A 21,738-nucleotide genomic window follows, 5' to 3' on the forward strand; every position below is an offset into this window, starting at 1 on the left:
GAGATACAATTCACATGCTGTACACTTCACTCATTTAAAGTGTACAAGTTCAGGGGCACCTGGCATGTGACTCTTGACCTCAGGGGTGTGAGTTAGAGCCCTATGTTGGGTGTAGAGATTAAAAATGCGTTTAAAAAATAAAAATAAAATCTCAAAAAAAATTAAAGTGTACAAGTTTAGTGGTTTTGATATATTCCTGAATTTGTGTATTCCCATCAGTATGCCAGTGGGTCACTGCAACCCATCTTAAAACACTTCATCACCCCCAAAAGAAGCCCTGTACCCCTCCCCCCCAGTCAGTTCCCATCACCCTCAGCTGCCCCCAACCTCGGGCAACCTGTAACTGACACTCTGGACCGAAAGTTGCCGGTTCTGGACTTCCTGTGTAAATGGGATCGTGCGGCATGTGGTCTTTTGCGTGGCTTCTTCACTCAGCCTGGTGTTTCCAAGGTCCCCTCTGTCGCAGCAGGTGTCAGGGCTTCTCCCTTCTGTGGCTGGGTAGTATTCCGTCGTCCATACAGACTGCGTCGTACTGATCTGTTCACTGGCTGGTGGACAGTGCAGGTGTTTCCACTTTGGGGACAGACGAACACCCGTGCACATGTTCCTGTGTGGACATGTCTTTGTTTCTCTTGGGTGTGTGCCTGGGGGGGCATTGCTGGGTCACATGGTAACTCTGTGTTTCACATTTTGAGAAACTGCCAGACTGTTTTCCAAAGTGACTGTACAATTTTACATTCCCTCTGGTGCTTGTGGCATTTTTTTGACCTGTGTGTGTTTTTATCAAATTTATTATTTTATGGGTCTGGATGTCGAGTTTTAGAGAGGCCCCTTTATCCCAAGATTATGAAGGGATTCTCCCGTGTTTCTAGGGCTCATGTTACAATCTTTGGTCCATGTGGATGGACTTTATTGTGCATATGGCATGAGTGTGGAGCCCACTTTTCTTTTTTCTTTGTTAATGGCCCCCCATTTATCCCAACACCAGCGACTGAAAATTCCGTCTTTTGCTCTGTGCTTTGAGATTCCACCTGCACGGTGTACTGAGCTGGGTCTCTTGGTCTCTGCGTGTCCTCACGTGGTAGGGTACTCTTAGTTATTAAGGCTTTCTTGTATGTCTCAGCATCGGGTAGAGAGTCTCTCCTCACTGTTCCATACAGTTTTCCTGATTAATCTCTTCTGTTTATTTTCCATTAAAAACTTGAGAATCACTTTGTTTGAAGATGGTGGGGGGGGGTGCCATTGATACTTTAGATTGGGGTTGTATTCAGCTTAGGAATTCACTTGGGGAGAACTTACAGAATTTTTGAGGTTGAGTCTTCCCATCTGCAACACACCGTGTTATTCTGTTTTGTGCAAGCCTGCGTTTGTGTTCTTGATGGTTTTCTTCGTATGATTTTTGCCAGTTCTTCTGTTTCTGTTCCTAGAGATTTTACCTTTTTTGTCACTGCCGTGTCTTCTTGCTCCTGAAAGCAGGTTTGGATTAAAAAGGGCAGTTGGGGGGCGCCTGGGTGGCTCAGTCGTTAAGCGTCTGCCTTCGGCTCAGGTCATGATCCTGGAGTCCTGGGATCGAGCCCCGCATCGGGCTCCCTGCTCGGCGGGAGGCCTGCTTCTCCCTCCTCCACTCCCCCTGCTTGTGTTCCCTCTCTCGCTGTCTCTCTCTCTCTCTGTCAAATAAACAAATAAAATCTTTAAAAAATAAGATAAATAAAATAAACAATAAAAAGGGCAGTTGGGGGGTGCCTGGGTGGCTCAGTTGGTTAAGCGTCTGCCTTCAGCTCAGGTCATGATCCCAGGGTCCTGGGATCAAGTCCTGCATCAGGCTCCCTGCTCTGTGGGGCATCTGCTTCTCCCTCTGCCCCCACCCTGCTTTCGTGCTCTCTCTCATACTCTCTCTCTCCCTCAAATAAATAAAAATTTAAAAAAAAAGGGCAGTTGGATTTGATCACCCGTAGTATAGATTCTGTTCCAAAAGCTGAGCCCCCTGACACCTTCGCTGTGCAGTGCTGTGTCCCCAGAGTGCCCCGGGCACACCCTCTGGGCCTGAGCACAGTGTGGCGGGGGTGGGGGGGAGGTAAAGGGGGGAAGCGGGAGGAGCTCAGGTTTGCCAGGCACCTTCATTGGCCTCCTTGGTGCTCTCATTGCAGTCAGTTCTCCAAACAATGCTATGACTTGGGGCTCCTCTTAGCCCCCTAGTACAAATGAGAAACTGAGGCTCAGAAGTTTAATGATTTGCCAAGGTCCTGCAGAGGGCACACGGGAGCTGGGATTCCAGCCCGGGCTTGTCTAGCCCTTTCTGGGTCGCTGTCCTGCCTGAGGATCAGATGTTCTCCTGAGCACAGCCTGCAAGTCAGAGGTCTGGTTGCACATCAACTAGCTGTGCGACTGGGGGCAAGTCTCATCCCTGGTCTTGACCTCAGTCTGCCAGTCTGCAAAATGCAGTTGTTAAACTGGTTCACAATTTGCTCATTTTTCCAAAAAGGATCCTCTTTCTCCGGAAGCCACTATTTGGAACGGAGACACGGAGCTGCAAGGGCCCCGATATTCTGTAGTCCTGGCTCCCTGTGCCCCGATGTGGCCCTCAGAGCACCCAGCTCCAGGCAGCTGGACAGAAACCATGCCCACCATGCCCTCCGAGGGTCCCCCTTCCATGCCCCACAATCCTGCTGCTGTAGAAGCCGCCCCCCCGACACCTCGTGCATCCCAGCAGCCTGTTAACCTTGGCCCCCTGCCAGAGCCCTTGTGTGCTTTGGAAAGGTCCCTGGACTTTTGTTAGGCAAGGAATTCTCCTTACCCCAACCCAAGAGCGAGGTGGTTTCACAAGTCCTGTCCCGAGTGTGTGCTGGCTGGGACGCATGCCGCAGAAACAAAATGTTTGTTTTCTGATTGCCAGACTGCTGGAAGGCCCTTTCGCATTGGCTTCCACACCTTCTGTGTCCGGGCAGGCCATCTGCCCCCCTGGGGGCCCGGTGCAGAAACCATGTCTGTGACAGTGTGGCCTGGTCGGGGGGAGGGGCACCATTCAGAGGGCTTGCCCGGCTCTGGGCCACCGAGGCCTGTTCTTGCCCACCGTACCCTGGGGACCTCCGGGCTGCACAGGCGCACCAGCCGAGCCAGGTGGGGCAAACCAGGTGGGTCCTTCCTTCTCATCCCCCAAGGCTGCACTGAGCACCTACTGTGAGCCAGTGCCCGGGCCAGGCAGTGGCGTGGAGGGTCAGGACTGCGCAGGGCTAGGCACGGTGCACACAGGCTCGCATATGGCTTTCAGAGGGGACGATGCAAAGCTGGGTTTTGGAGGGTCAGGTAGAGAGGTGCTCAGAAAACATGTGTGGACTCTGCAGAAGTAAGTTGAGGAAGCGGTGGCCCAGGAAGCCAGGGACATCCTAGTAACTGCCCAGGGCCATCATTATGCCCTAAAGATAGTCCCTGGCCCTCAGGGCTGTTTGATTCTAGAACCTGTGATCTGGAGGAGAGCCCCGGGTAGCCAGTGCCAAATCAGCAGGGCTCAATGGGCCCCAGGGGCTCCCCTTCTCAGGGCCTATCTGGGTTTCCCTTGTTCCTGTGGGTAGAGAAATAGTCCAGGCTCAAAAAGGCTGCCTCTTGTGGAGTCCAAAGGTAAGCATTTCACAGAAATGGGCTGGGCCTTGACACAGGCCTGGGCAAACAGCTGACCCACCCTGCGCAGGAAGTGGGTCTGGGCTGTAGCAGGGGCATGGTGACGAGGTGCCCAGAACCGGGGAGGGGGGGGAGGGGGGGCCGCCTGTACAGGGCCGAGCCGCAGCCTCGAGCGTGGGCCGCGCCCCCTGGCGGCCTCCATTTCCAACCCCGGCCTGTCACCACTACCCCCCACAGCGCTGACCCAGGGCAGCCTTGGGAGAAGCAGCCCCCGCACCTGACTCCTTGGGCCCCAGGGACTTCCTCTGAGAGAGCTGGCCTTCACACAAAATTCACATTTGCCAGAGATGCATTCATGTTCGGCCCAGCGTGTGCTGGGACCTTTCTCTCTTCTCTGAGATACTAAAAAAAAACAAACAACAAAAAATAAGACCCACCCCAGGAAACCTCATGTCTTGCCTTCTTGGTTGTTTCTGTGCCAACTTCCAGCATAAATGAGACTTAGAAAATTTCCAGACCACTAGCCATTCTCATGGCCTGGTGTTCTCTTGATACTTGGGAGAGTTCTGTTCTCGTCACAGTGTTTGGGGAGGAAATGCCTCTGCCTGGCCAGAGCCCTGGGCCCAGCAACTTCCAGCAGAGCAGCTGCAAGGCTCCGGGCAGCTCAGGCCAGGACGGTACCGGGTCTGACCATCCTGACTTGTGAGTTGGGCTTCTTTATGCCCAAATTATACTGGAGGTAGCTCCCTCCAAAATCTGTAACATGAAGAGATTTGTAAAGTTGGGTTGAAAAGAGGGGGGACAGCCTTCAATGGAGGAAAAGCCAAGTGTGCTTGTCTAGAAGACCAGCGGCCGAAGCCAGAGTGGAGGGCTCTGCCACAGCTCTTGTCTGGGAAGGGGTGTGCCTTGGGGGTGGGGGGGCATGTCTTGTCTCAGTTTGATGCTAAGGGCAGCTCTGTGGGGGCACCACGCTCAGGTTGCAGAACGTCCAAGGAGAGGGGTCCCAGGAACCACTGCTCCCCAGCAAACAGCAGGTGGCTGGCTCCTGGCTGCCGGGCTCCTGCGGGACTCAGCAGTCCACCTCTGGCCAGGACCTGCATTGCTGTTCTGGAAAATCAGCAGTGGAGGGGTCAGACGTGGGCCCAGTTCCTCCAACTCCAGAAGCTCCCTCCTGAGCTGCTCCACCACGCGTGCTAGGTTCGGGGCATGCGGGGGGGGGGGTGTCCAGGGAGACGGGAATGAGGAGAACAGCCTGCCCCCTTTAGGGGAGGACAGTCGGGAGAAAGGGGACTCTTGTCCTTGTCTGTGGGCTGCCCCCACCCCTTCCTGCAGGGGCACTCTGGCATCCCCAAACTCTTCTCGGGGGAAGTCTGTTGTTCCCCCACCCCCAGCCTTATGCTCTGGGTCTTTATTGATTAAGCCTGTGGTGCAATTCAGCTAGTAGACGATTCTGGATTCCCTCCCTTGTGCTCCTCCAGGCTAACATCAGAGCAGTAACACTAGAGGAGGGCAGGAGCTTGCGGGCCCAAGCTGGCACGTGCAGCAAGATGAGGCTGAGCGTCTGTTGAGTTAACTTGAGTTTCCAGGGGAGGGGGGTGTTGTTTTAGCTTGCAGCCCCAGGCACAGGTGCCTCCATCTGGAGGGACTGTGACCTTCCTGGACCCTTCACAGTGTGGGTGGGGGAGACTGGGCATAGAGAAGGGAGCTGGGCCTGGCTCTTGAGGTGCTGTCGCTGCCCAGGGTCGGGTCTGATGGGCCTCCATCCTCAAGGAGGACCACACAGACTTCCACTGGGGGTGCACTGCAGAAGGTGAGGACCTTTGTCCCCAGAGCTGGGCCAAGGGGCTCCCACCCAGGAGGATGTAGGAATGTGGAAGGGGGGCTCGATGCTCCTGACTGGGAAACCCTGGGGGTACGGTTGGGGTGGGCTGGAATGTGCTGGCTAGAGCTGAGGTCTGGCGGGTCTGATGGGAACATCTTGACATTTAGGGGCTCCTTTTGGAAGTCACCCCAGACTCTAGGACTGGGGTGCTGAACAGTGTTTTCAGCCACTAGCCTGAGGCCACAACCATGGCTCCTTCTGATCTTGGTTACCTGAGTGGGCCTGTGCCCAAGTGGGTGGCCCTTCCCTGGGCCAGGGCTGGGCCTCAGGAGAGCAGAGTTTGGGGTGGGGGGGGGACTGTTTGTCCTGGAGCAACCATTTCACAATGGAATGATGTGTTCATGTGGTGCTTTGAACTCGTTAGCAGCTTTCCCCAGACATTTTTGAGGGCACGCAGGCCTCCGGGCCTTCAGCAGGCCCGAGCAGCGTTCTGCGGGAGCCGGGCTTCTGGGGAAGCTGAGCTGCCAGGAGAGGCTAGGCAGGACCCTGTCCCCAGGGCGTGGTGGGCACCGGGTAGCTCTAGGCCCTGGGTGTCGGCACGGGGTAGGCTCACCCGGGGATGGAGTCTGGGCGGGACACACACTGCCCCATTGTGTCGGTCACATTCCTCCCTGGCAGGTGGGGCTTGCCACCAGCTGGAGCATTCAGCGGGCTGGTCTTGGTTTTGCCTCTGGCTGAAACGGCTGAGTTTTGAGTCAACAGAGTTTTCAAGGTGACATTGGCTTTGCAGTCAAGGAACAGGTGCCTTTGAGGACTTCTGGGGGGTGGGGTTCAGTGACAGCCTGGGGTATGCTTGTGACAACATTCACCAACCAGACCTGGCAGCTTCTTGTCCTGCTGCAAAGCAAAAAGGACCCAGTTATTCCAGACAGTTGCACCTGGGGCCACCCCATATTTGGCAGGTGGGCTGAGGTCCATAGCTTAGAGGGTCTTGTCTGAAGCTTTGGTACTCATTGGTGGCAGAGTCCAGGTCTGGGATAGCCTGTCTGACCTCAGCTCTCTCCAGGGAATACTTCAGGCAAAAGCAGGAAGGTCCCAGCAAACTGGGGTCCCCAGCGCCCTGCTGCCGGTGTGGCTAATGTTTAACATGATTGGTGCCCAGACAAAGACTGTCACATTTGCCATAAAGTCAAACACAGAGTCCTCCACCCCCACCCACCTGCACCTTTAACCCCCGAGGTCAGTCTGTGGGTGAGGCTGTCTGAGCAGCCGGGGAAGGGGAACGCAGGCTCGCAGGCTCGGGAGCATTTCCTCCTCAGCTTTATGCCGGCGCTTCCCACTGTTGCCGCATTAGAGCTCGCGGCGGGGGGGTCCCCGCACCCGGGGGTGGACAGACGTGGCTGATCCCCAGGGGCATTCCCTGTGACCCCTTCGCAGCACATCCGGCTTACGTTGGACGTTGTTATTTTATAACAGGACTCACGTCGCCACTCACGGCAGACCACAGCTCCTCTAGGTCGAAGAGGCTGACTGGTCAGCCGCGTGGGGGTGCCGGATCGGGCTCCCCGGGCGCCTGGGCTCCACGACACTTCCTGCCCAGGGCAACCGGGGACACAGGCTGAGGTGGAGGGTTGACGACCCTGTCCGGGCAAGGCCATCCACCCACCTTCTCGCGTCCTGGCTCAGGTCTAGGCAGGATAAGAGAGTGGCTGGGAGGCAGAAGGGGCCCCAGAGACCCTCCCATCGGGGGCGTCTGGGGCCTCCACCTGCCAAGAGTCAGGTCGTGTTCTGATCTGGGAGCCGCCTCCAGCCCTGCACTGTGGTGGGGAAGGGAATGTGCCCTGTGCGGACCGAGGCCTCGCTGAACCCCACGGTGGCCCCGGACCGGGGGACTGGAGGGCCACCAGGCTGCCGGTGCCATGACCCGGGCTTCTGCCAGGCCTGGGCCAGCCTCGCAGTTCTCATCGGTGGCCCGGCCCTTCTCTCTTCAATCCTAGCGCTCTCTCCCAGAGCCGGCCAGCCCCCTAGCCTTCACCTTTCTCAGTTAATCAAAAGATTCCAGGAAAAGCAAACCCATGAGACCAGTTTGCTCTGGAGCGTTCAGGAACAATGAGCGTGCCCACGGCAGGCATAGCCACCTTCGTCCAGAGACAGCGGCTTTTCTCCGTTTGCTGAGCCCATTTGCCATGACAGCTGGTGGTCATCTTTACTTCAGAGTGACCTGCAAAAGGACCAGGGCCCTCGGGACGGCCTGTGACCTCGGCGCTCCGGGTCCCCGCCCCGCTCCCCCGTGCATGCTCTCTGTGCTTGCTGCAGGGAAGCAGCTGGAGCCCAAAGGCCTCTCTTTTGTCCTGCAGCACATCTCTCCCCTCGAGTCCACTTTGACAGGAGACGGCATTGCTGCTGGTCCTGTGGGAGGGGGGTCCCCAGGGCAAGGCTGTGGGCACCCCTAGCCGTCACAACCCTCTGTCCTGATTTTTGCTCTGTTGTGAGAGCAGGCGTTTTACCTAACCCGTTTGTGCACAGTGCTGGGCCTGCTCCCTCTCGAGAACAAGTGTTCCCAAGCACCCTTGGGTCCTGTTTGAGCTACGCCTGCCACTCAGGGAGGCCCCAGGCTGCCTCCTTCCCCAGGCTGGCCCCACACAGAGACAGCACTTGGTGGGCAGCCACCATTTCCCACTGGGCCCTCAAAGAGCCCTACAGAAAGGTGTAGGGACCATTGTTTGCCTCTTAACAGATGAGGCAGCCGAGACCAGGGTGACTGAGGGGTCTGCTTGAGGCCCCCAGCTAGTGAGCCCAGCCTCCCACCTGCAGAGCTGCGACATCCACCACCGAGAGCGCCTGTTGAGGGCACGGGGGCCTGACCCTCACTAGAGAATCGGTGTCTCCAGGCGTGGGGCTCAGGCTCACACGGGAACCAGCTCTCTGGATGGCTGGGATGTCAGGGCTACCCTCCTGGCCCCATCTCCCACTCCTGGTCACGGTGAGGGGGTCGGTGGGCATTAGACCCCCTGTGCAGCTCTGCAGCCTGATGAGGTTTCCCTTCGGTCTGGAAATTCACTCCGGCAGTGTTCTTTCTAAGGCCACAGAGCCTTCGCCTCGCCTCCCCTTGTCTGAAAAGACATGTTTTATGGAACTGTTATCATGGGGGATTTGGATTACTTGTGCTTCATTTCAACTCAGCGGTATGACATGGAGTCATTTTGCTGATTTTTTGCATGCATCCTAAAGTGTTTTCTGAAGATAGAAATTCTAGAAGCGAAATTGCCCGCTGAAGGGAGGTGGTGCATTTCTGCCAGCCCACCCCTTAGAAGGGTGGTCTGCGCCGGGTTCGGAGCCTGGCCTTCCTCCCGCAGCTTCCCTTCGACTGGGCGGCGTCAAGCTCGGGCTCTTTCCTAATTTGTGGGTCACTGGATTTTGCGTCTGTTAACCCAGCGTTCGTTGACTGGGGCAGATTTCTTCCTGCCGACCTGCTCCTGCATGGCCCCTCTTCTTGTCCAGGTGATGGAGGAGGCCGGGCTCTGGTGGACTGCCACTGCCCAGCGGACCCATCGCCACATAGCCCCAGGGGCTGCAGCCAGCTGTCTGTGGCGTGCGGCCCCTGGGTTCGGGACGGGCACGGGACCCTCAGTGACCGGTGTGTCTGTCTCCCCACAGAACTGTCAGACCTTCAGCAGCCTCAGCTGCCTGAGCGCGGGGATGGAGGACTGCAGCCCGCACAGCCCCTTCGCCCTCCATGTCAGCAGCACCAGGTCCTGGACCGCCTTGCTCTCGGCCTCGGCCTCCAGCCTGGGGGGCAGGACCCCCGCCGGGACCCCGGTCCCCGAGCCTCTGCCCCCGGCTTTCGACGACCAGCTGGCCTGCAAGGAGGAGCAGTGCTGTGAGGAGTCAGGCGGCTGCGCCCTGGCCGAGGGCTGTGCCAGGAGTTGGGGGCCGGCCTCAGCCTGGCGGGACCGCGGGGCAGCCGGCAACAGCCCCTGCTCCCTGGACGGCGAGTTGGACATCGAACAGATAGAGAACAACTGAGGGGCGGCGGGGAGCCCCCGTCCCGGGCCTGACTTGCGCTCCCCGGGGGCTGCGGGTGCCGGGGAGCGAGCGCAGTGGCCCCCGGAGAGCCTGGCCCGCCTGCCTGCCCACCCCTCCCCAGCACGGCGGCCACGGCCATCGCACCCCCGGAGCCCGACAGCAGCTGGGCTGGTCTGGGCCCCTTCCCCCTGTTCCTGGCCGGCCGCCCCCTCCGCTGGGTGCCTCACTGGGGTCGCACAGGGCCTGCTGCCCGGCACGTGACTGCCGGCGGGGCTGCTGGGGGCGGGCTTGTGCTCAGGTCCACCCGGCCTCCTGCTCAGGTTCATTTCGGGGGGTCGGCCCCACAGCTTCTTTCACTCCGTTGTTTTCCGTGCCTTCTCTCCCAGGTCTCCCTGCTTCAGGCTTGGGAAGGTTCGGGAGATGCTTTCCTCTGTAGTAACATCAGAACCATTTGGCCTTAATTCCAAGTGCAGGAGACAGAGGCCCTGGGGTGCCAGGGGGGCTCTCCATGTCGGAACTCTGGGGGCCTGGGGAACAGCTTGGGCTGCTCGTTAGAGGCGTCTGCGTTGGGTAGATGTGGGTGGATCTGTTGGCCAAAAAGACAGAACTACTTGCCGCTCGGGAAGGGTTGGCACATGGTGGCCATTCTCTGTGGCGAACCTGTCACTGAGTGATTAGCTTGATTCCGGTGAGTGGGGAGAGGTCACCAGTAACAGGCAACCTCTTGAAAATGCCCTCAGGAGGCAGGAGCTGCGAGCAGGTGCATGCACCCAGGCCCTGTGCACATTTCAGGGGTGGAGGAGGTCTGTTGGCTGCTCTGGGGGGCCTGCAAGGCCCCTGCAGTATTCTAAGCACATTCGCGCTAGTCGGTGGGACTGTGGGCTTTAATCTGGGTGCGCCGTCCACCTCCAGACGAGCACCCCTGCTGGTCAGCCGGGGGAGCAGAGTGCCTACCGCTGCGTCCCCAGCTCCTTGCACCCCTGCGGACTCCCCGGCCCCCCCCTCCCCGCCCACCCCCCGACCCCCTGAGGTTTTGCTCTCAGGAAGCCCGACTGGCAGACACCCCACACGGGCTCTGCTCTCTTGGAGTCTGGCTTGTAGGAAACTTGGCATCTTCGGCAGACAGTAGCAATTGGGTCCTTTCCCCATGTGGCTAAAAATAACTGGTGTATTCTCTTGAGTTTGCTGACACGTAACAAAGGCACGTTCATAGTCTCTTTGCTTTTGCTCATTTTTTGTGGACGGCGAATGCCTCACTTTCACAGCGTGAGTACGAACGGTTCTCACCCTCTTTCCCCAAAGGAAGGACCCTGTTTGGGAAACTCTACTTACACCTTGACTGTTTTACTCGATCAAAAGCGTGGTGCTCAAGTTCTGATTTATATGGTGGTGTTTCTTAAAAATCAACCATCAGATGCTTGTAGAGAAAATCTCAACTCCATGGCCCTCCCAGATTGTTCAGAGCCTCAGGTCAGAGAGCATCGTGGTTGTGTGGGCACATGGCAGGTCCTGGGGCCTGAACCAGTTACCCTTCCGTGGCTCCCACGAAAGGCATGTCCCCTCAGGGCCCTGGAGAGACAAAGCAGGGAGCTGGTGGCTCTGGGTAGACCTGCCATCTTGTCTGATCCCCACACCATGGGTCAGGGAGGACATGTTTTCTTAGAACAGACCCGGAAGAGGGTGGGGTCGTTGTTGAGTGACGTCTGGCAGCATTATGAATTTGGAGCACACGCTGGTGCCTTGTGTCTTCAGAAAGCCTGGGGTGGGCAGTCCCGGCACCCAGCCCACACCAAGAGTGGCCACAGTGGCCTCTAAAGCAGTCCTTCCTGTGGAAGGAGAGGCGGGGCCCCATCTCCTGGTCCAGGCCACAGGGAGGGACCGAGAGCCGAACCAGAGGGGCCTAAGCGGTGACCCCCAGCAGCCTTTCCTCAGAGTCACCGGGGGCGGCACACGGTAGTGGGGGTGTGTCACAGGGCTATGGGGCAGGTGACCTGCCTTCAGACCCTGCCCAGCAACCTACCCCCTTCTCAGGCCTGGTGGCAGGGAAGGCCAAGCCTTCCCGCCGCCTCCCAAGCTGGTCCCATTGACCCACAAACCCAGTCCCAGGGCACTTTCGGGCAGAAGGTACCCCAGCCCAGGGCAGAGTTTGGCCCTCCAGCGTCCTCAGGCCCCTCTTTGCTGTCCTCACTCCCACCGAAGCTCCTAGCCCAAGCCCCCAGCAGCAGCTGTGGGGGGAGAGGATGGCCATTGTCCCTTCTGCTCAGAGAGAGAAACGCCCTTCAGTCGTTTCATGTTCACCTTTGAGTGGAGAGCGCCGACCCCATGTGGCAGGTGCCACCCCACCGCCCAGGGAGGCATGTCCATGCTCCGCCCTGCTGACACCAGGACGTCTGGTCTGGAGGCTCTTGGAGGGAGGCTCACCTAGGGGCTCCCTCTGACTGCGCATGGCTGTCCCCGTGCGGCCGTGGGCGGGCTGGCAGGCTCACCGTGCAGGAGCCCCACCGTCGTCCAGGCCCTGCCTCTCCTAGGGGGCGCCCGGGAGCTCCTCCCTCTGAAGGGAGACCCAGGACATTCCGAGCCAGGAGGGAGGGCTGCACCAAGCCGCCTGCCTGCCCGCGACCCTGAAGGACCAACGCAGGGTCGTGGCTCCAGGAGAGCAGGGTGGGGAGGAGAGTCCCTGTCGCTTGCATCCCTACCTACTCCAGAAGGAGCATTTTCTATGGCCGCAGGACTGACAGGAGCCGCTGTCTGCCCGCAGGGGCCGGGTGGGGCCGGGTCAGGGCCGTAGCCTCACCGTTTACCACAAACCCTCTTGCCTTATTCGCGGTGGAGGCCGGGCTGAGTAGGGCCCGCGGGCAGACAACATCCAGGCCACGGGGGCGCTTGTGCCGATCATCCATGGATTTTCATTCTCGGAAAGCCTTACTCGTCATCAAAATGTTTGTAGCAGGAAAGTTTTGTGAATTTGTACGCGCAAAGAAAATTTAAATAAAGTAAAGGTCCACACTGAAAAGGAAACAAACCCAAATGTTCAAATGGGTCTCCTAGCGCAGGGGTGGTGTGCGATCTCCCTGCTCTGGCTGAGGCGGCCCCCCCGGCGGGGGGGGGGGGGGGGGGCGGTCGGGGGACCGCCGCCCTGAGCGAGCTTCCGTGGTATTTCAAACCCAGCCCTGGACGCTCTGCGGAGGGCCCGGCCTGAGCCTCCGTGTCGGCCCGTGAGGTTAGAGTCACGTGCCCTCTGTGGCCTTGGGGCCGTTCCCTGAACGATGACCGCTTTGGGCCTGGGCCCTGGGCGTGAGCAGTGCCCCAGGGCCCAGGGCCCAGGGCTCAGCTGGCCACACCGTGGCTGGCGTGGCCCAGCCACTCTGCCCCCCACCCCCACCCCACCCCCGTACAGGTAGTGACGCCGCATCTTGCCACATCCGCACAGTTGGTCAGACCCTTCCCATTGGCTCCAGTCAGAGAAAACGTTGCCTCATCCTTAAAGAGAAAAGAAGAGATCATGAAAACCCCCCACCCCAGACCACAGCAGAGATAGGTAGCCTAGGTAGGATAGTCTGATCTTCTAGCATAGTCTCTTTGGCAAATAAGTTGTGTTTTCAGTGCGTGGAGGAGATGTCCCGGGCTCGGGGACAGCACGTGGGCTGACATGGGGGCTGTCGCGGGCTGTCCCGACCCGCACGCCGTCGGTGCCGTGGAGCTGCAGGAAGTGAGGCGGCCCGAGCGAGTCGCGTCGGGCCTGCGCCGCCCCCTCCGCCCGCGGCTGCCTGGCCTCCCGCGCGGGCCACGACTGTCTTGCACTAGAGCCGCTCTAGTCTCTCAGGAATTTGCTTGTTACTCTTACTGGTGTAAATAAAGCTTCCTGGTTCAGTACCCAGCCTTTGGGAGCCTGCTGTGTGGTTTGTTGGCTGTGGTGGGTTGGCGGCTCCCCCCGCTTCGTCCGTGGGAACAGTAGCTCTGGGTGGGCGGGGGGCCCTTCTGTCCCCTCCGAGCCTCGGGGCCGGGTCTGTAAGATGGGGCGAGCGGACATCTCAGAGCTGTCCCGGGGCTCGGAGGGGGAGGTGGAGCGAGCCACTGTGAGCAGGAGGGCTGGCCACGGCCACAGCCGTGGTCCACGAGGGAGCCCTTCTAGAGCACGGTCCGAGCAGCCCGGCCCCCAGAGCGATGCGTGTGCGCACACGGTTGCGTGTTTGGAGGTGGAGGGGCCCAGCCCCTGCCTCCAGCCGGGAGCCAGGGTCCCCCCCCCCCCCCCCCCCCGCCCCCGGCCGGCAGAGCGGAGCCGCCGGCTAGGTGGGACTTCCGAGTCAGGCGTGGTAGAGGAGTCCGCCTTCCGCGGAGCTGGCGCGTCACCAGCGGGGCCTCCGCAGTGCTGTGTGCCCCACGTCGTGCTGTTGCTGCAGGTCACGCCGCTGTGGAAGGCCTGGCCCGGCGCCCTGCAGCCCACCTCCCTACCGGCAAGGTGCGGAGGACGTGCCGGCGGGGCCTCCGTTCCCCACTAGGGCAGCGTGGCTCCCACTTGCACTGCTCCCGCCCGGGGTCGGGGGTGCCCGTGCTTCCAGCCGGACCCACAGTGGGCTCCGGGGCACACGGCCCCTGGGCCTGGCCCTGCAGATCACCGCCGCCTGGCTGACCAAGCTCCGGAGAGTCAGGACATTTGCAGCCTTGAGGACAGGCTTGAGAGGCTTGTTTAAATTTCTAGCCCAGCGTTTGCTCACAAAATCGGACCACAGAGATTTCCCCTCGAACATCCACTAGGTCCTGAGGATGCCCCTCTGGGCATGAGGCACCAAAGCACTGCGTTTGGACACTTCCTGTGGGTTGGGTTTCTTTCCAGCAGCCCCCGTTCCAGGATGGTGCAGAACACCGAACTCACGACCCAGGTGACGCAAGGCTGCTGTGGCTGAATCCTGGGGGGGTGGGGAATCCCTCAGCCCCTCCCTAGGCATCCTTGCACGGCCAAGGCCCAGGGCCCCGGGGGCTCTGCCTCCTGTTCCCCGGGCAGGTGGCCCTAGACAGACGTCCAGCCCCCCTCAGCGGCGGTCCCCGGCTGGGCCCCAGCCTCCAGCTCGGCCTGGGCCCAGCCATGGCCACCCCGCTCCCCACCCTGTGCTTTCCCCAGTGGCAGGGGAAGGACACTGCCCACCCCGAGCTGCTGTGCCTACAGATTTGCTCGAAAGCAGGACTCTGCCCTGGGCACCGGCGCCGGGCCCGCGGGGCGGCATGCGGCCCTCAGCCCTCTTGACAGGTCCGGCCGCGGGTCTGCGGACCCTGGTGCTGGGCTGGCCCACGCCCGCACCCGATGGTAGGCAGCGTGCTGACCGAGCAGCTTCTGCAGGCGTGGGCAGGTTGGAACACCTGCGGGGCTTACATGAGAGTCAGTGCCCCAAACCCCCAGCACCACAGCGGACGATCCAGAGAGTGTTAAAAACATTTCTCCTGGAAAGAAGGCCGAAAGGAAAGGCCCCTCAACAGTAACAGAGGCCAGACTCTGAGTGACTTTTGGTTTCTTTTTATACCAATATATTTATCATCTAAATGGGAAACTTCTGAGAGAGAGAAAGGGACAGGCCCTCGGGATTATCACGCCGAGGTGGGAGGTGGCGCCACCAGCCCCCAGGAGGCAGGCATGTGTGTCCCGCCGTGCGTCCCCACCTCTGTGCCCCTTTCCACCCAGGAGGGGCAGAGTTGGCCCCGCAGGAAGGCCCAGGCCTTTGGAGGGGCCTTATTCCCCGCCCCGACCTGGAGGAGGAGAGTAGCACTGAAGTCGCCCGGGCCCCGTGACGGGCGTGCGTGCCTGGTGTTGAGGCTCCGACTCCGGTCACGTTCATCTGTCCTCCCGGTGCCACGCTGCCTCCTTCCTCTCGGGGGAGTTTGGGTGGGGCTGCCATTACTCTGCCTCAGGGTCGCCTGGGAATTCCTTGGGATCCGGATCCAGCCAGCCCTGGAGTTGGCAATGAGGTGAGACATAAACTCTCTTGCTGCATGATTAACCCAGGTGGAATCGGGTTTTCACCGGTGGCATATGCAGCCCCGGGCCGATACCGTGTGGATGCTTGCGTTGGAAGGCCTGGGGGCGGTAGGTGAAGCCCTTGAAGACCCTGCAAGACTGTCCTCCCCTCTGCACCCCATCCGCCCCTCCCCGTCCCAGACGTGGCTGGGCTGGTGGCCACCAGAGCCTGGGATGTCCTCCTGGGCAGCGTGGCCGGGCCCGGGCCACTCCCTCAGTCCAGGGCTCTGCCGGAAGGGCCCACAGAGCCAACCTGGCCTGTTCCCTGGGCTCGGAGGGTCCATTTCTTAGCGGCAGACCTGGTACATCTCCTGACCGCAGACAGGTAATTAGGCCCCTGGCGGCCCTGAACTCCAGCCCCACCCACAGCCAACGGCTCCGTCAGTCCGTGGCTTGAGAACTGCTCCCACCTGGGGAAGGAGGGTCGGCTGCAGGTGGACCGCGGGCGGCTGGAAGGACCCTGGAGGGGAGGGAGGCTCCCCTTCTCCCTTCCAGGCAGAGGGAGAGTGGCGGCAGCACAGGTCGTCAGACCCAGCCAGGTGGCAGGACATCCTGGCATGGCCTGGTCCCCCGCAGGGCTCTGTGCGTGCCTGTTCAGGAAAGGAGGCCCCCCCCTTTTACAGTCAGGGCAGCCGAAGCTTGTAGAGGGTGCCCTCCGTGCTAGGGCTGAATGGACCTCAGTCCCCAAGAACATTTCTTCTCCAGGGGGGGAGCACCAGGGTGCAGGCTCACCAAGAAAGCCACGGCCGCCGGGCCACCACAGGCCACCCCCCCGGAAGGACTGTAGGAGGGACCAGAAAGGACATGGGATGTGGGGTCAGAGCGTGGTCGGAGTCTCAGCTCTGCCCTTAACCAGCTGTCAGCCCGCGGGCAGGTCCTCTGTCCACACCTCCACTTCCTTGTCTGTAAAACGGGTAGAGTGCGGACGTCCACTCTGCTGAACCCACGGCCCCGGGGGGGGCGGCACGTTTTCCGGCCGGACCCAGCAGACGGCTGCGCCGCCCCCCACCCCAGAGCTGTCCCTCGGACAACTGTCCCCCTCCTGCGAGGCAGCTGGTCCGTGGACAGACAACAGGAGCCTGCTGCCTCAGGGGATGGCGCTGCCCTGGCCGCAAGCTCCAGCCGGGACAGCCAGCGAGGGCAGCCCGTGAAAGAGAAAGAGGGAAACCAAGGACCCGCGAGACAACCTGACCGGAACGTGGCAAGCCCGTCTCCTTGACGCTGCCCTCCAAGCCCTGGCGAGCTGCGTCCACCGCGGCCCGCCGATCTGCTAACAAGCTGTAACGAGGGGGCTCCAAGGAGCAGGCGATTTGCCTGTGTCGCAGCCAACAGGCCACACGCCCTCCTCCCCCGCCCGCCACGGACACCAGCCCTGCCGGTGGCCTCTCCTCCTGATGAAAAGGCTTGGCCACTGGTTCCTCTTAATCCTGATTTAATGGTGGCCGGCCCGCCTCGGGACAGCACAGCCCCCGCGGGCCCGGGGCCCCGGTGCCAGGGCAACTCGGGCGGGACTCAGGGTCCAGCCTTTTATCCCCTGCCTTCGCTTGGTGGAAACCCTGCTATGGAGGACCCAAGGCTTCTTTCATGTGTGGTTGTCGCCCAAGACTCATCAGGGACTTCTGGATTGATTTGAGGAGAAACAGCGCAATCAAGTGATCTGTTCCGCTGACTGATTCTGAAACCTGAAACCCCGGCCTCTGAGTGAATTCTGGAAGCCTGTGGCTCACCACCACCCTCCGCAGGGCGGCCCGGGAGAGCCGGCCAACATTCGCCCCGGCCCAGCTTGTCCCCGGTGGGGCCGAGGGCAGCCCGCTGTCCGCTCAGGGCCTCCGTTCTCCCGGAGGGGGTTGGGGCAGCTCGGGTGTCTGGGACCCTGGCCCTCTGCTGCTCAATGGCTCAAGCGCGTGGCAGCACCAGGCCAGTGCCGGGGCCCGCACCCCACCCCCGCCCAGGCGTCAAACTCTGAGTCAGAGGCCAAGTCGGGTCAGGACAGTTTATTTAACAGTAGTTGCCCCTGCAGACGTGGGGCATGACACACTCAAGTCTACCAAGTTGGGGCCCCGGAAGCACCCTCTGGGCCCGCAGCCTTGACTCCCGCGGTTACAATTCTTGCTTTTGAAGGACAGCCGTCTTCAGTGCCCCGGGAGCTGCCCCAGCCTCGGGCTCCAAGGTGCTTTTTGGGGTAGGAGAGGGAGGGGGTGCCCAGTGGCCACTCTGACTCTGGGTGGGGGCCAGGAGGCGGGCGGGGATTTGCTGGGCAGTCCCAGGGAGGCTGGCTCAGCCCCCGGGGCCGCATGGACGGAGCAGGAAGCCCCCACCTTCTCCAGGCTCCTCCGTCAAATGCACAGAATGAGTGATAAAGGGGCAGGGGGGTGAAGGTCCCTCAGTCCAGTTAGTGGGGATGTTCACAGGGCCAGGTGGCTGGAGTGTGTTCCCAGAGAGTGTTCCTGGAGGCACCCAGGGGTCTGTCCCACCCTCGGACTTCAGTGCGGGGTGGGGGGGGCAGGCCATCCGGGGAGCAACAACTCTCCAGGAGTCGGGGGGGAAGCAGAGGCACCTGGCCCGGGCACGGGGCGGGGGGTGGGGGGAGGCGCGAGGCTAGGGGCCGCCCCACAAGGCTCATCACTTGATGGCGTGCTGCAGCAGCAGGTTCACGGCCTCTGCCAGGTTGTCCACGTACCCGTCAGCCTTCACTTCCGGATGCTGCTCGTCACTCGGCCTGGAAAGCAGGGCCACAGGTTAGACTGTCTGTGACCCCTCTGAAGCCTCTTTCTCCCCACATCTAGCACAGGCCTGGCCGGCCCTCAGGAAGCCTCCAGGTCCTTCCGCGCCCCGTTACCGGATGCCCCCCTCCCCCCACTCCCCGTCTCAGCCACCCCCAGTCAGGGCGCACACACCCCCCTCCTGTTCTCTCCAAACCCCTTCCACCCGAAGCCTGCTCAGGGCCCCACGGTGGGGTCCTTGCTGCCAGCAGAAAGGTCACATTCCTGACAGCAGGGCCATGAGCTTGACCTTGCTCGGAGTGCCTCCCCCCCCCCCGCCCCCGTGCAAACCCCAGGGGTCCACATGCCAACCGGTCCCTGTCCTCCGAGGTTGCTCCCACACGATAGAGGGGGTGCTCCTGGCAAAGTAGCTCTCCGGCTGGGTGGGATTTGCGGGGCTACAGCTGTCCAAAGCCCCAGATATTTCCTGAGGTGAGTGAGGCCACGCCATAAAGGCAAACAGCTATGGGGCCCATGTGGCACCAAGGGTACCCCAACGTGGGGGCTCCTGGAGGAGAGGCTGTGGACTGCGTCCTGAGGTAGAGCAGGGCTCCCGGTGAGCATGTGGGAGGGAACTGTAATAGGGCTGGAGTCCTGGCCACAGGAGGTACCCGGGGTGGGCTCCTAGGGACATCCCACAAATCTTTAACACTTGTGAAAAGGGCTGGGACCTCGTTCCCCGGGCCGTTGCAACGCAAGGGGCCGAGTGCATGGGGATCCTCACCACCACCCACTGGGCCCGCAGCTCGAGCAGGAATAGCTCTCATGTCAGTGCAGGTATTTTAAGGGACTGTTTCACTCTTTCAGTCACAGACACAATCCGGTGACCATGGGAATTTAAGATCTGTTATCCCACAGCAGCACTGAAATACGTACTTGTCACTGTCAAAAGGTTGTATGTGGCGCGGCCACTTTTGCAAATTGTGTGTTGGCACCTACTTGTGACCCACCGATTTCACTCCCAGGTACGCACATAACAAAAATGCATCAACGTGTTCACCAAAAGACATGTACTAGAATGTGCCAAGCGGGTTTGGCGATAACAGCACAAAGCGGGAAAACTGCACAAACGTCCGTCAACAGGGGATGGAGAAACACGCATTAGAACACTGCGACAATCCTACTCAGAGGGAATTACTCTCCGCGCTGCAGTGTGGGTGGGTCGGGAACCCCAGCTGGACGACTCGTTTATGCCAAGTTCAGGAACAGGCACAACCAGTCTCTACATGGTTACTTCTCAGGGGAACGTGATCGGGGGTGCTGGCAGTGTTCTAGATCTTCACCTGGGTGGCGGTTACACGGATGGCACACGGGAAAATACATCACACTGTTCATTTTCGGGGTACTATGTACATACACAAACAGGTACGTAACGAAGTCATGTGTAATCTGACAAGCACGAGGTATCTATTTCCCGTCACTGTGGCTGGTCTCTGTGGCCCCTGGGCCAAATCCTGCCGGTAGCCTGCTTTTGTACAGCCCTCAAGCTGCTGTAAAAAGAGAGGAATATGCACTACTCAGCTCACAAAGCCTCAACCGGCTACTCCCCGGGCCTCTACCCCACAATCTTGCAGACCTCTGGTTCTGGCCACCTGCCATCCACGGGCATCTCCATTTTCATCCACCCAGGATGGCGCTCATGCCTCCCGGCTGTCCAGGGCTTCTGCACACAGCCCTTCCTGCGGGACGTTCCTCATCCTTGGGAAGCCAGCGCTCCCCACTCAGGCCCTCCCGCTGTGCAGAAGCATCCGGTGGGCGCTGCTGGCCATGCCTGGCTCCAGAGTGTGCAGCGCCCCCGCCACCCAGGCCCTGGGACAGGGAGGGAACGGGATTCTCCTCGGGCAGCTCTGACCCCTGGGCTCAGCAAGGTGGGCACGCAGGCGTGCGGGAGGGGCCGAGAGAGACAGAGACAGAGCCTCCGAACAGGCTGTAAACCCAACCCCGGCCAACTGTCAGCCTCAGTTTCCCCATCTGTGCCTTGAGGATGAGCGTGGCTCCACCCTCTACCCACCATGTGACCTTGGGCAAGCACCTGACACCTCTGTGTCTTGGCCTCCCTGTCTCTAACGCATGCTCGGGCTCTGGCGAGGAGCAGGTGCGGGGGTTCAGTAGTGTTACCTCGATTACTGAGAGCCCAGATGCCGTCGGGGAGCACGCTGTGTGCCGGGGCTGGGCCGGCAGGGAGATGGCGTGATGGCCCGGCCTTGGGCCCTGCCCTGGGCACACAGGCTGGTGGGGGGACAGACCTTAGCATATGGGGGTACAGGGAAGTCAAAGAGGGGGGCTGTGTGGGGTGGGAGGGGCAGGCAGGCTGGGACCAGAACCCCGGGGCGGGGGGGAATGCCCCGACAGCCCAGAGTCCCAGCCGTCTCTGCACCTGAAGGCACAGCTCCAGGTCCCTGCAGGGAGTGGCCGGTGGGAGGCCAGGCACCCAGCCCGGCGTCACTGCTCCTCTGCGTCCGAGCAGAAGGAAGACCCCCGGTCTCCCCTCTCACTCGGCCTGTGTGCACGGGGCTTGAGTCTTGCGCCACCCTGGAGGTGCCCTTTGGGGGCTCCCTCAGCTATCCCTGGGGCCCAGGGGCTGCTCCAAAGCCAAAGCCCCACTCGCCAATGAGGCGGGGGTGCCCCAGCCCTTTGCCTATGAGGGGGTTGTCGGGGCCAGTGGGACGGCCAGGCAGGCTTCAGGTCGTGCCCGGGCAGGTGCTGACCCCCCGGCCCCTGCTCTGTGCCCCAACCCCCGTTCCTATGGCATTCCCAGCTTTCAGCCCAAACAGCGAGGTCCGCGTGATGGCTCAAAGGAACCAAACTTCTTAGAGCAAACCCCACCCGGCTCATCCTCCAAGTCCCTGCATGGCTGGCCCGGGGCTCCCCTCCTCAGACCCCGGCCCCAGGCCCTTGGGCCAGGCTTACCGTTCAGTCAAATGAACTGGGCCCTGAGAGGGAACGGGAGATCTGCCCAGGAAAGAAGATGCTCTGTAACGAGCTGCTCGCCAGCCTCCCTCGGCGCACGGCACCTAGCCCAGTGGCGTACCCGGCTAATTGTGTTTAATTACATATCATTTAAATTCAAGAATCCATTAAAAGAAAGGATTGCATTAGCAGCAGGCCGGTGTTTGCCAACACACAGAGGAAATCACGGACACTTACGTCTTAGTTACGTGACGCCGCCGTGGGCTGTGGCTCGGGAGCCGGGTACCAGGAGGGGACTGGTCTAGCGGACTAGCGGGAGAGGGTCCTGCTCGGCGCCGGCCGGTGACCCGGGCCCTGCGGGGCCTCAGAGACGCCGCACTGCGGAGGCCGAACCGGGAGACCCGGCAAGGATGTGCCCTTGGCAGTGGGAACAGAGCAGAGAGGGCAATGGAGAAAGGGGCCGAGAGACCCCCTCAGGCCTTGAGCAGGACATGGGGACACAAGGGGGAGTAGAGCACAGCCAGGCGGTGATGGCGGGAGGGGTTTGTGGGCAGACGGAGGGGCCCAGCCAGGCGGTGATGGCGGGATGGGGGCAG

The 21,738-nt window shown here is 60.8% G+C and overlaps 2 protein-coding genes across 5 annotated transcripts in view; one reads left to right on the plus strand and one right to left on the minus strand.

Annotated features, from left to right (window-relative positions):
- Positions 1-13,340, plus strand: part of FAM53B (family with sequence similarity 53 member B) — a 120,135-nt gene extending 106,795 nt beyond the window's left edge. For all 4 annotated transcript variants that reach the window (XM_025880136.2, XM_025880138.2, XM_073884688.1 and 1 more), the window contains exon 5: positions 9,095-13,340. In XM_025880136.2, coding sequence (XP_025735921.1) covers positions 9,095-9,463 — 369 coding nt within the window. In that variant the 3' untranslated portion in view covers positions 9,464-13,340. The remainder of the gene's footprint in view (positions 1-9,094) is intronic.
- A 4,109-nt stretch (positions 13,341-17,449) lies between these two features.
- The window catches only part of LHPP (phospholysine phosphohistidine inorganic pyrophosphate phosphatase), a 130,469-nt gene continuing 126,180 nt past the window's right edge, over positions 17,450-21,738 (minus strand). The window contains exon 7 of the mRNA XM_025880145.2: positions 17,450-18,189. Coding sequence (XP_025735930.1) covers positions 18,093-18,189 — 97 coding nt within the window. The 3' untranslated portion in view covers positions 17,450-18,092. The remainder of the gene's footprint in view (positions 18,190-21,738) is intronic.

This window comes from Callorhinus ursinus, unplaced genomic scaffold (assembly GCF_003265705.2).
Source record: "Callorhinus ursinus isolate GAN/ISIS: 27379988/994484 unplaced genomic scaffold, GSC_fseal_2.0 scaffold58, whole genome shotgun sequence".
NCBI lineage: Eukaryota > Metazoa > Chordata > Mammalia > Carnivora > Otariidae > Callorhinus > Callorhinus ursinus.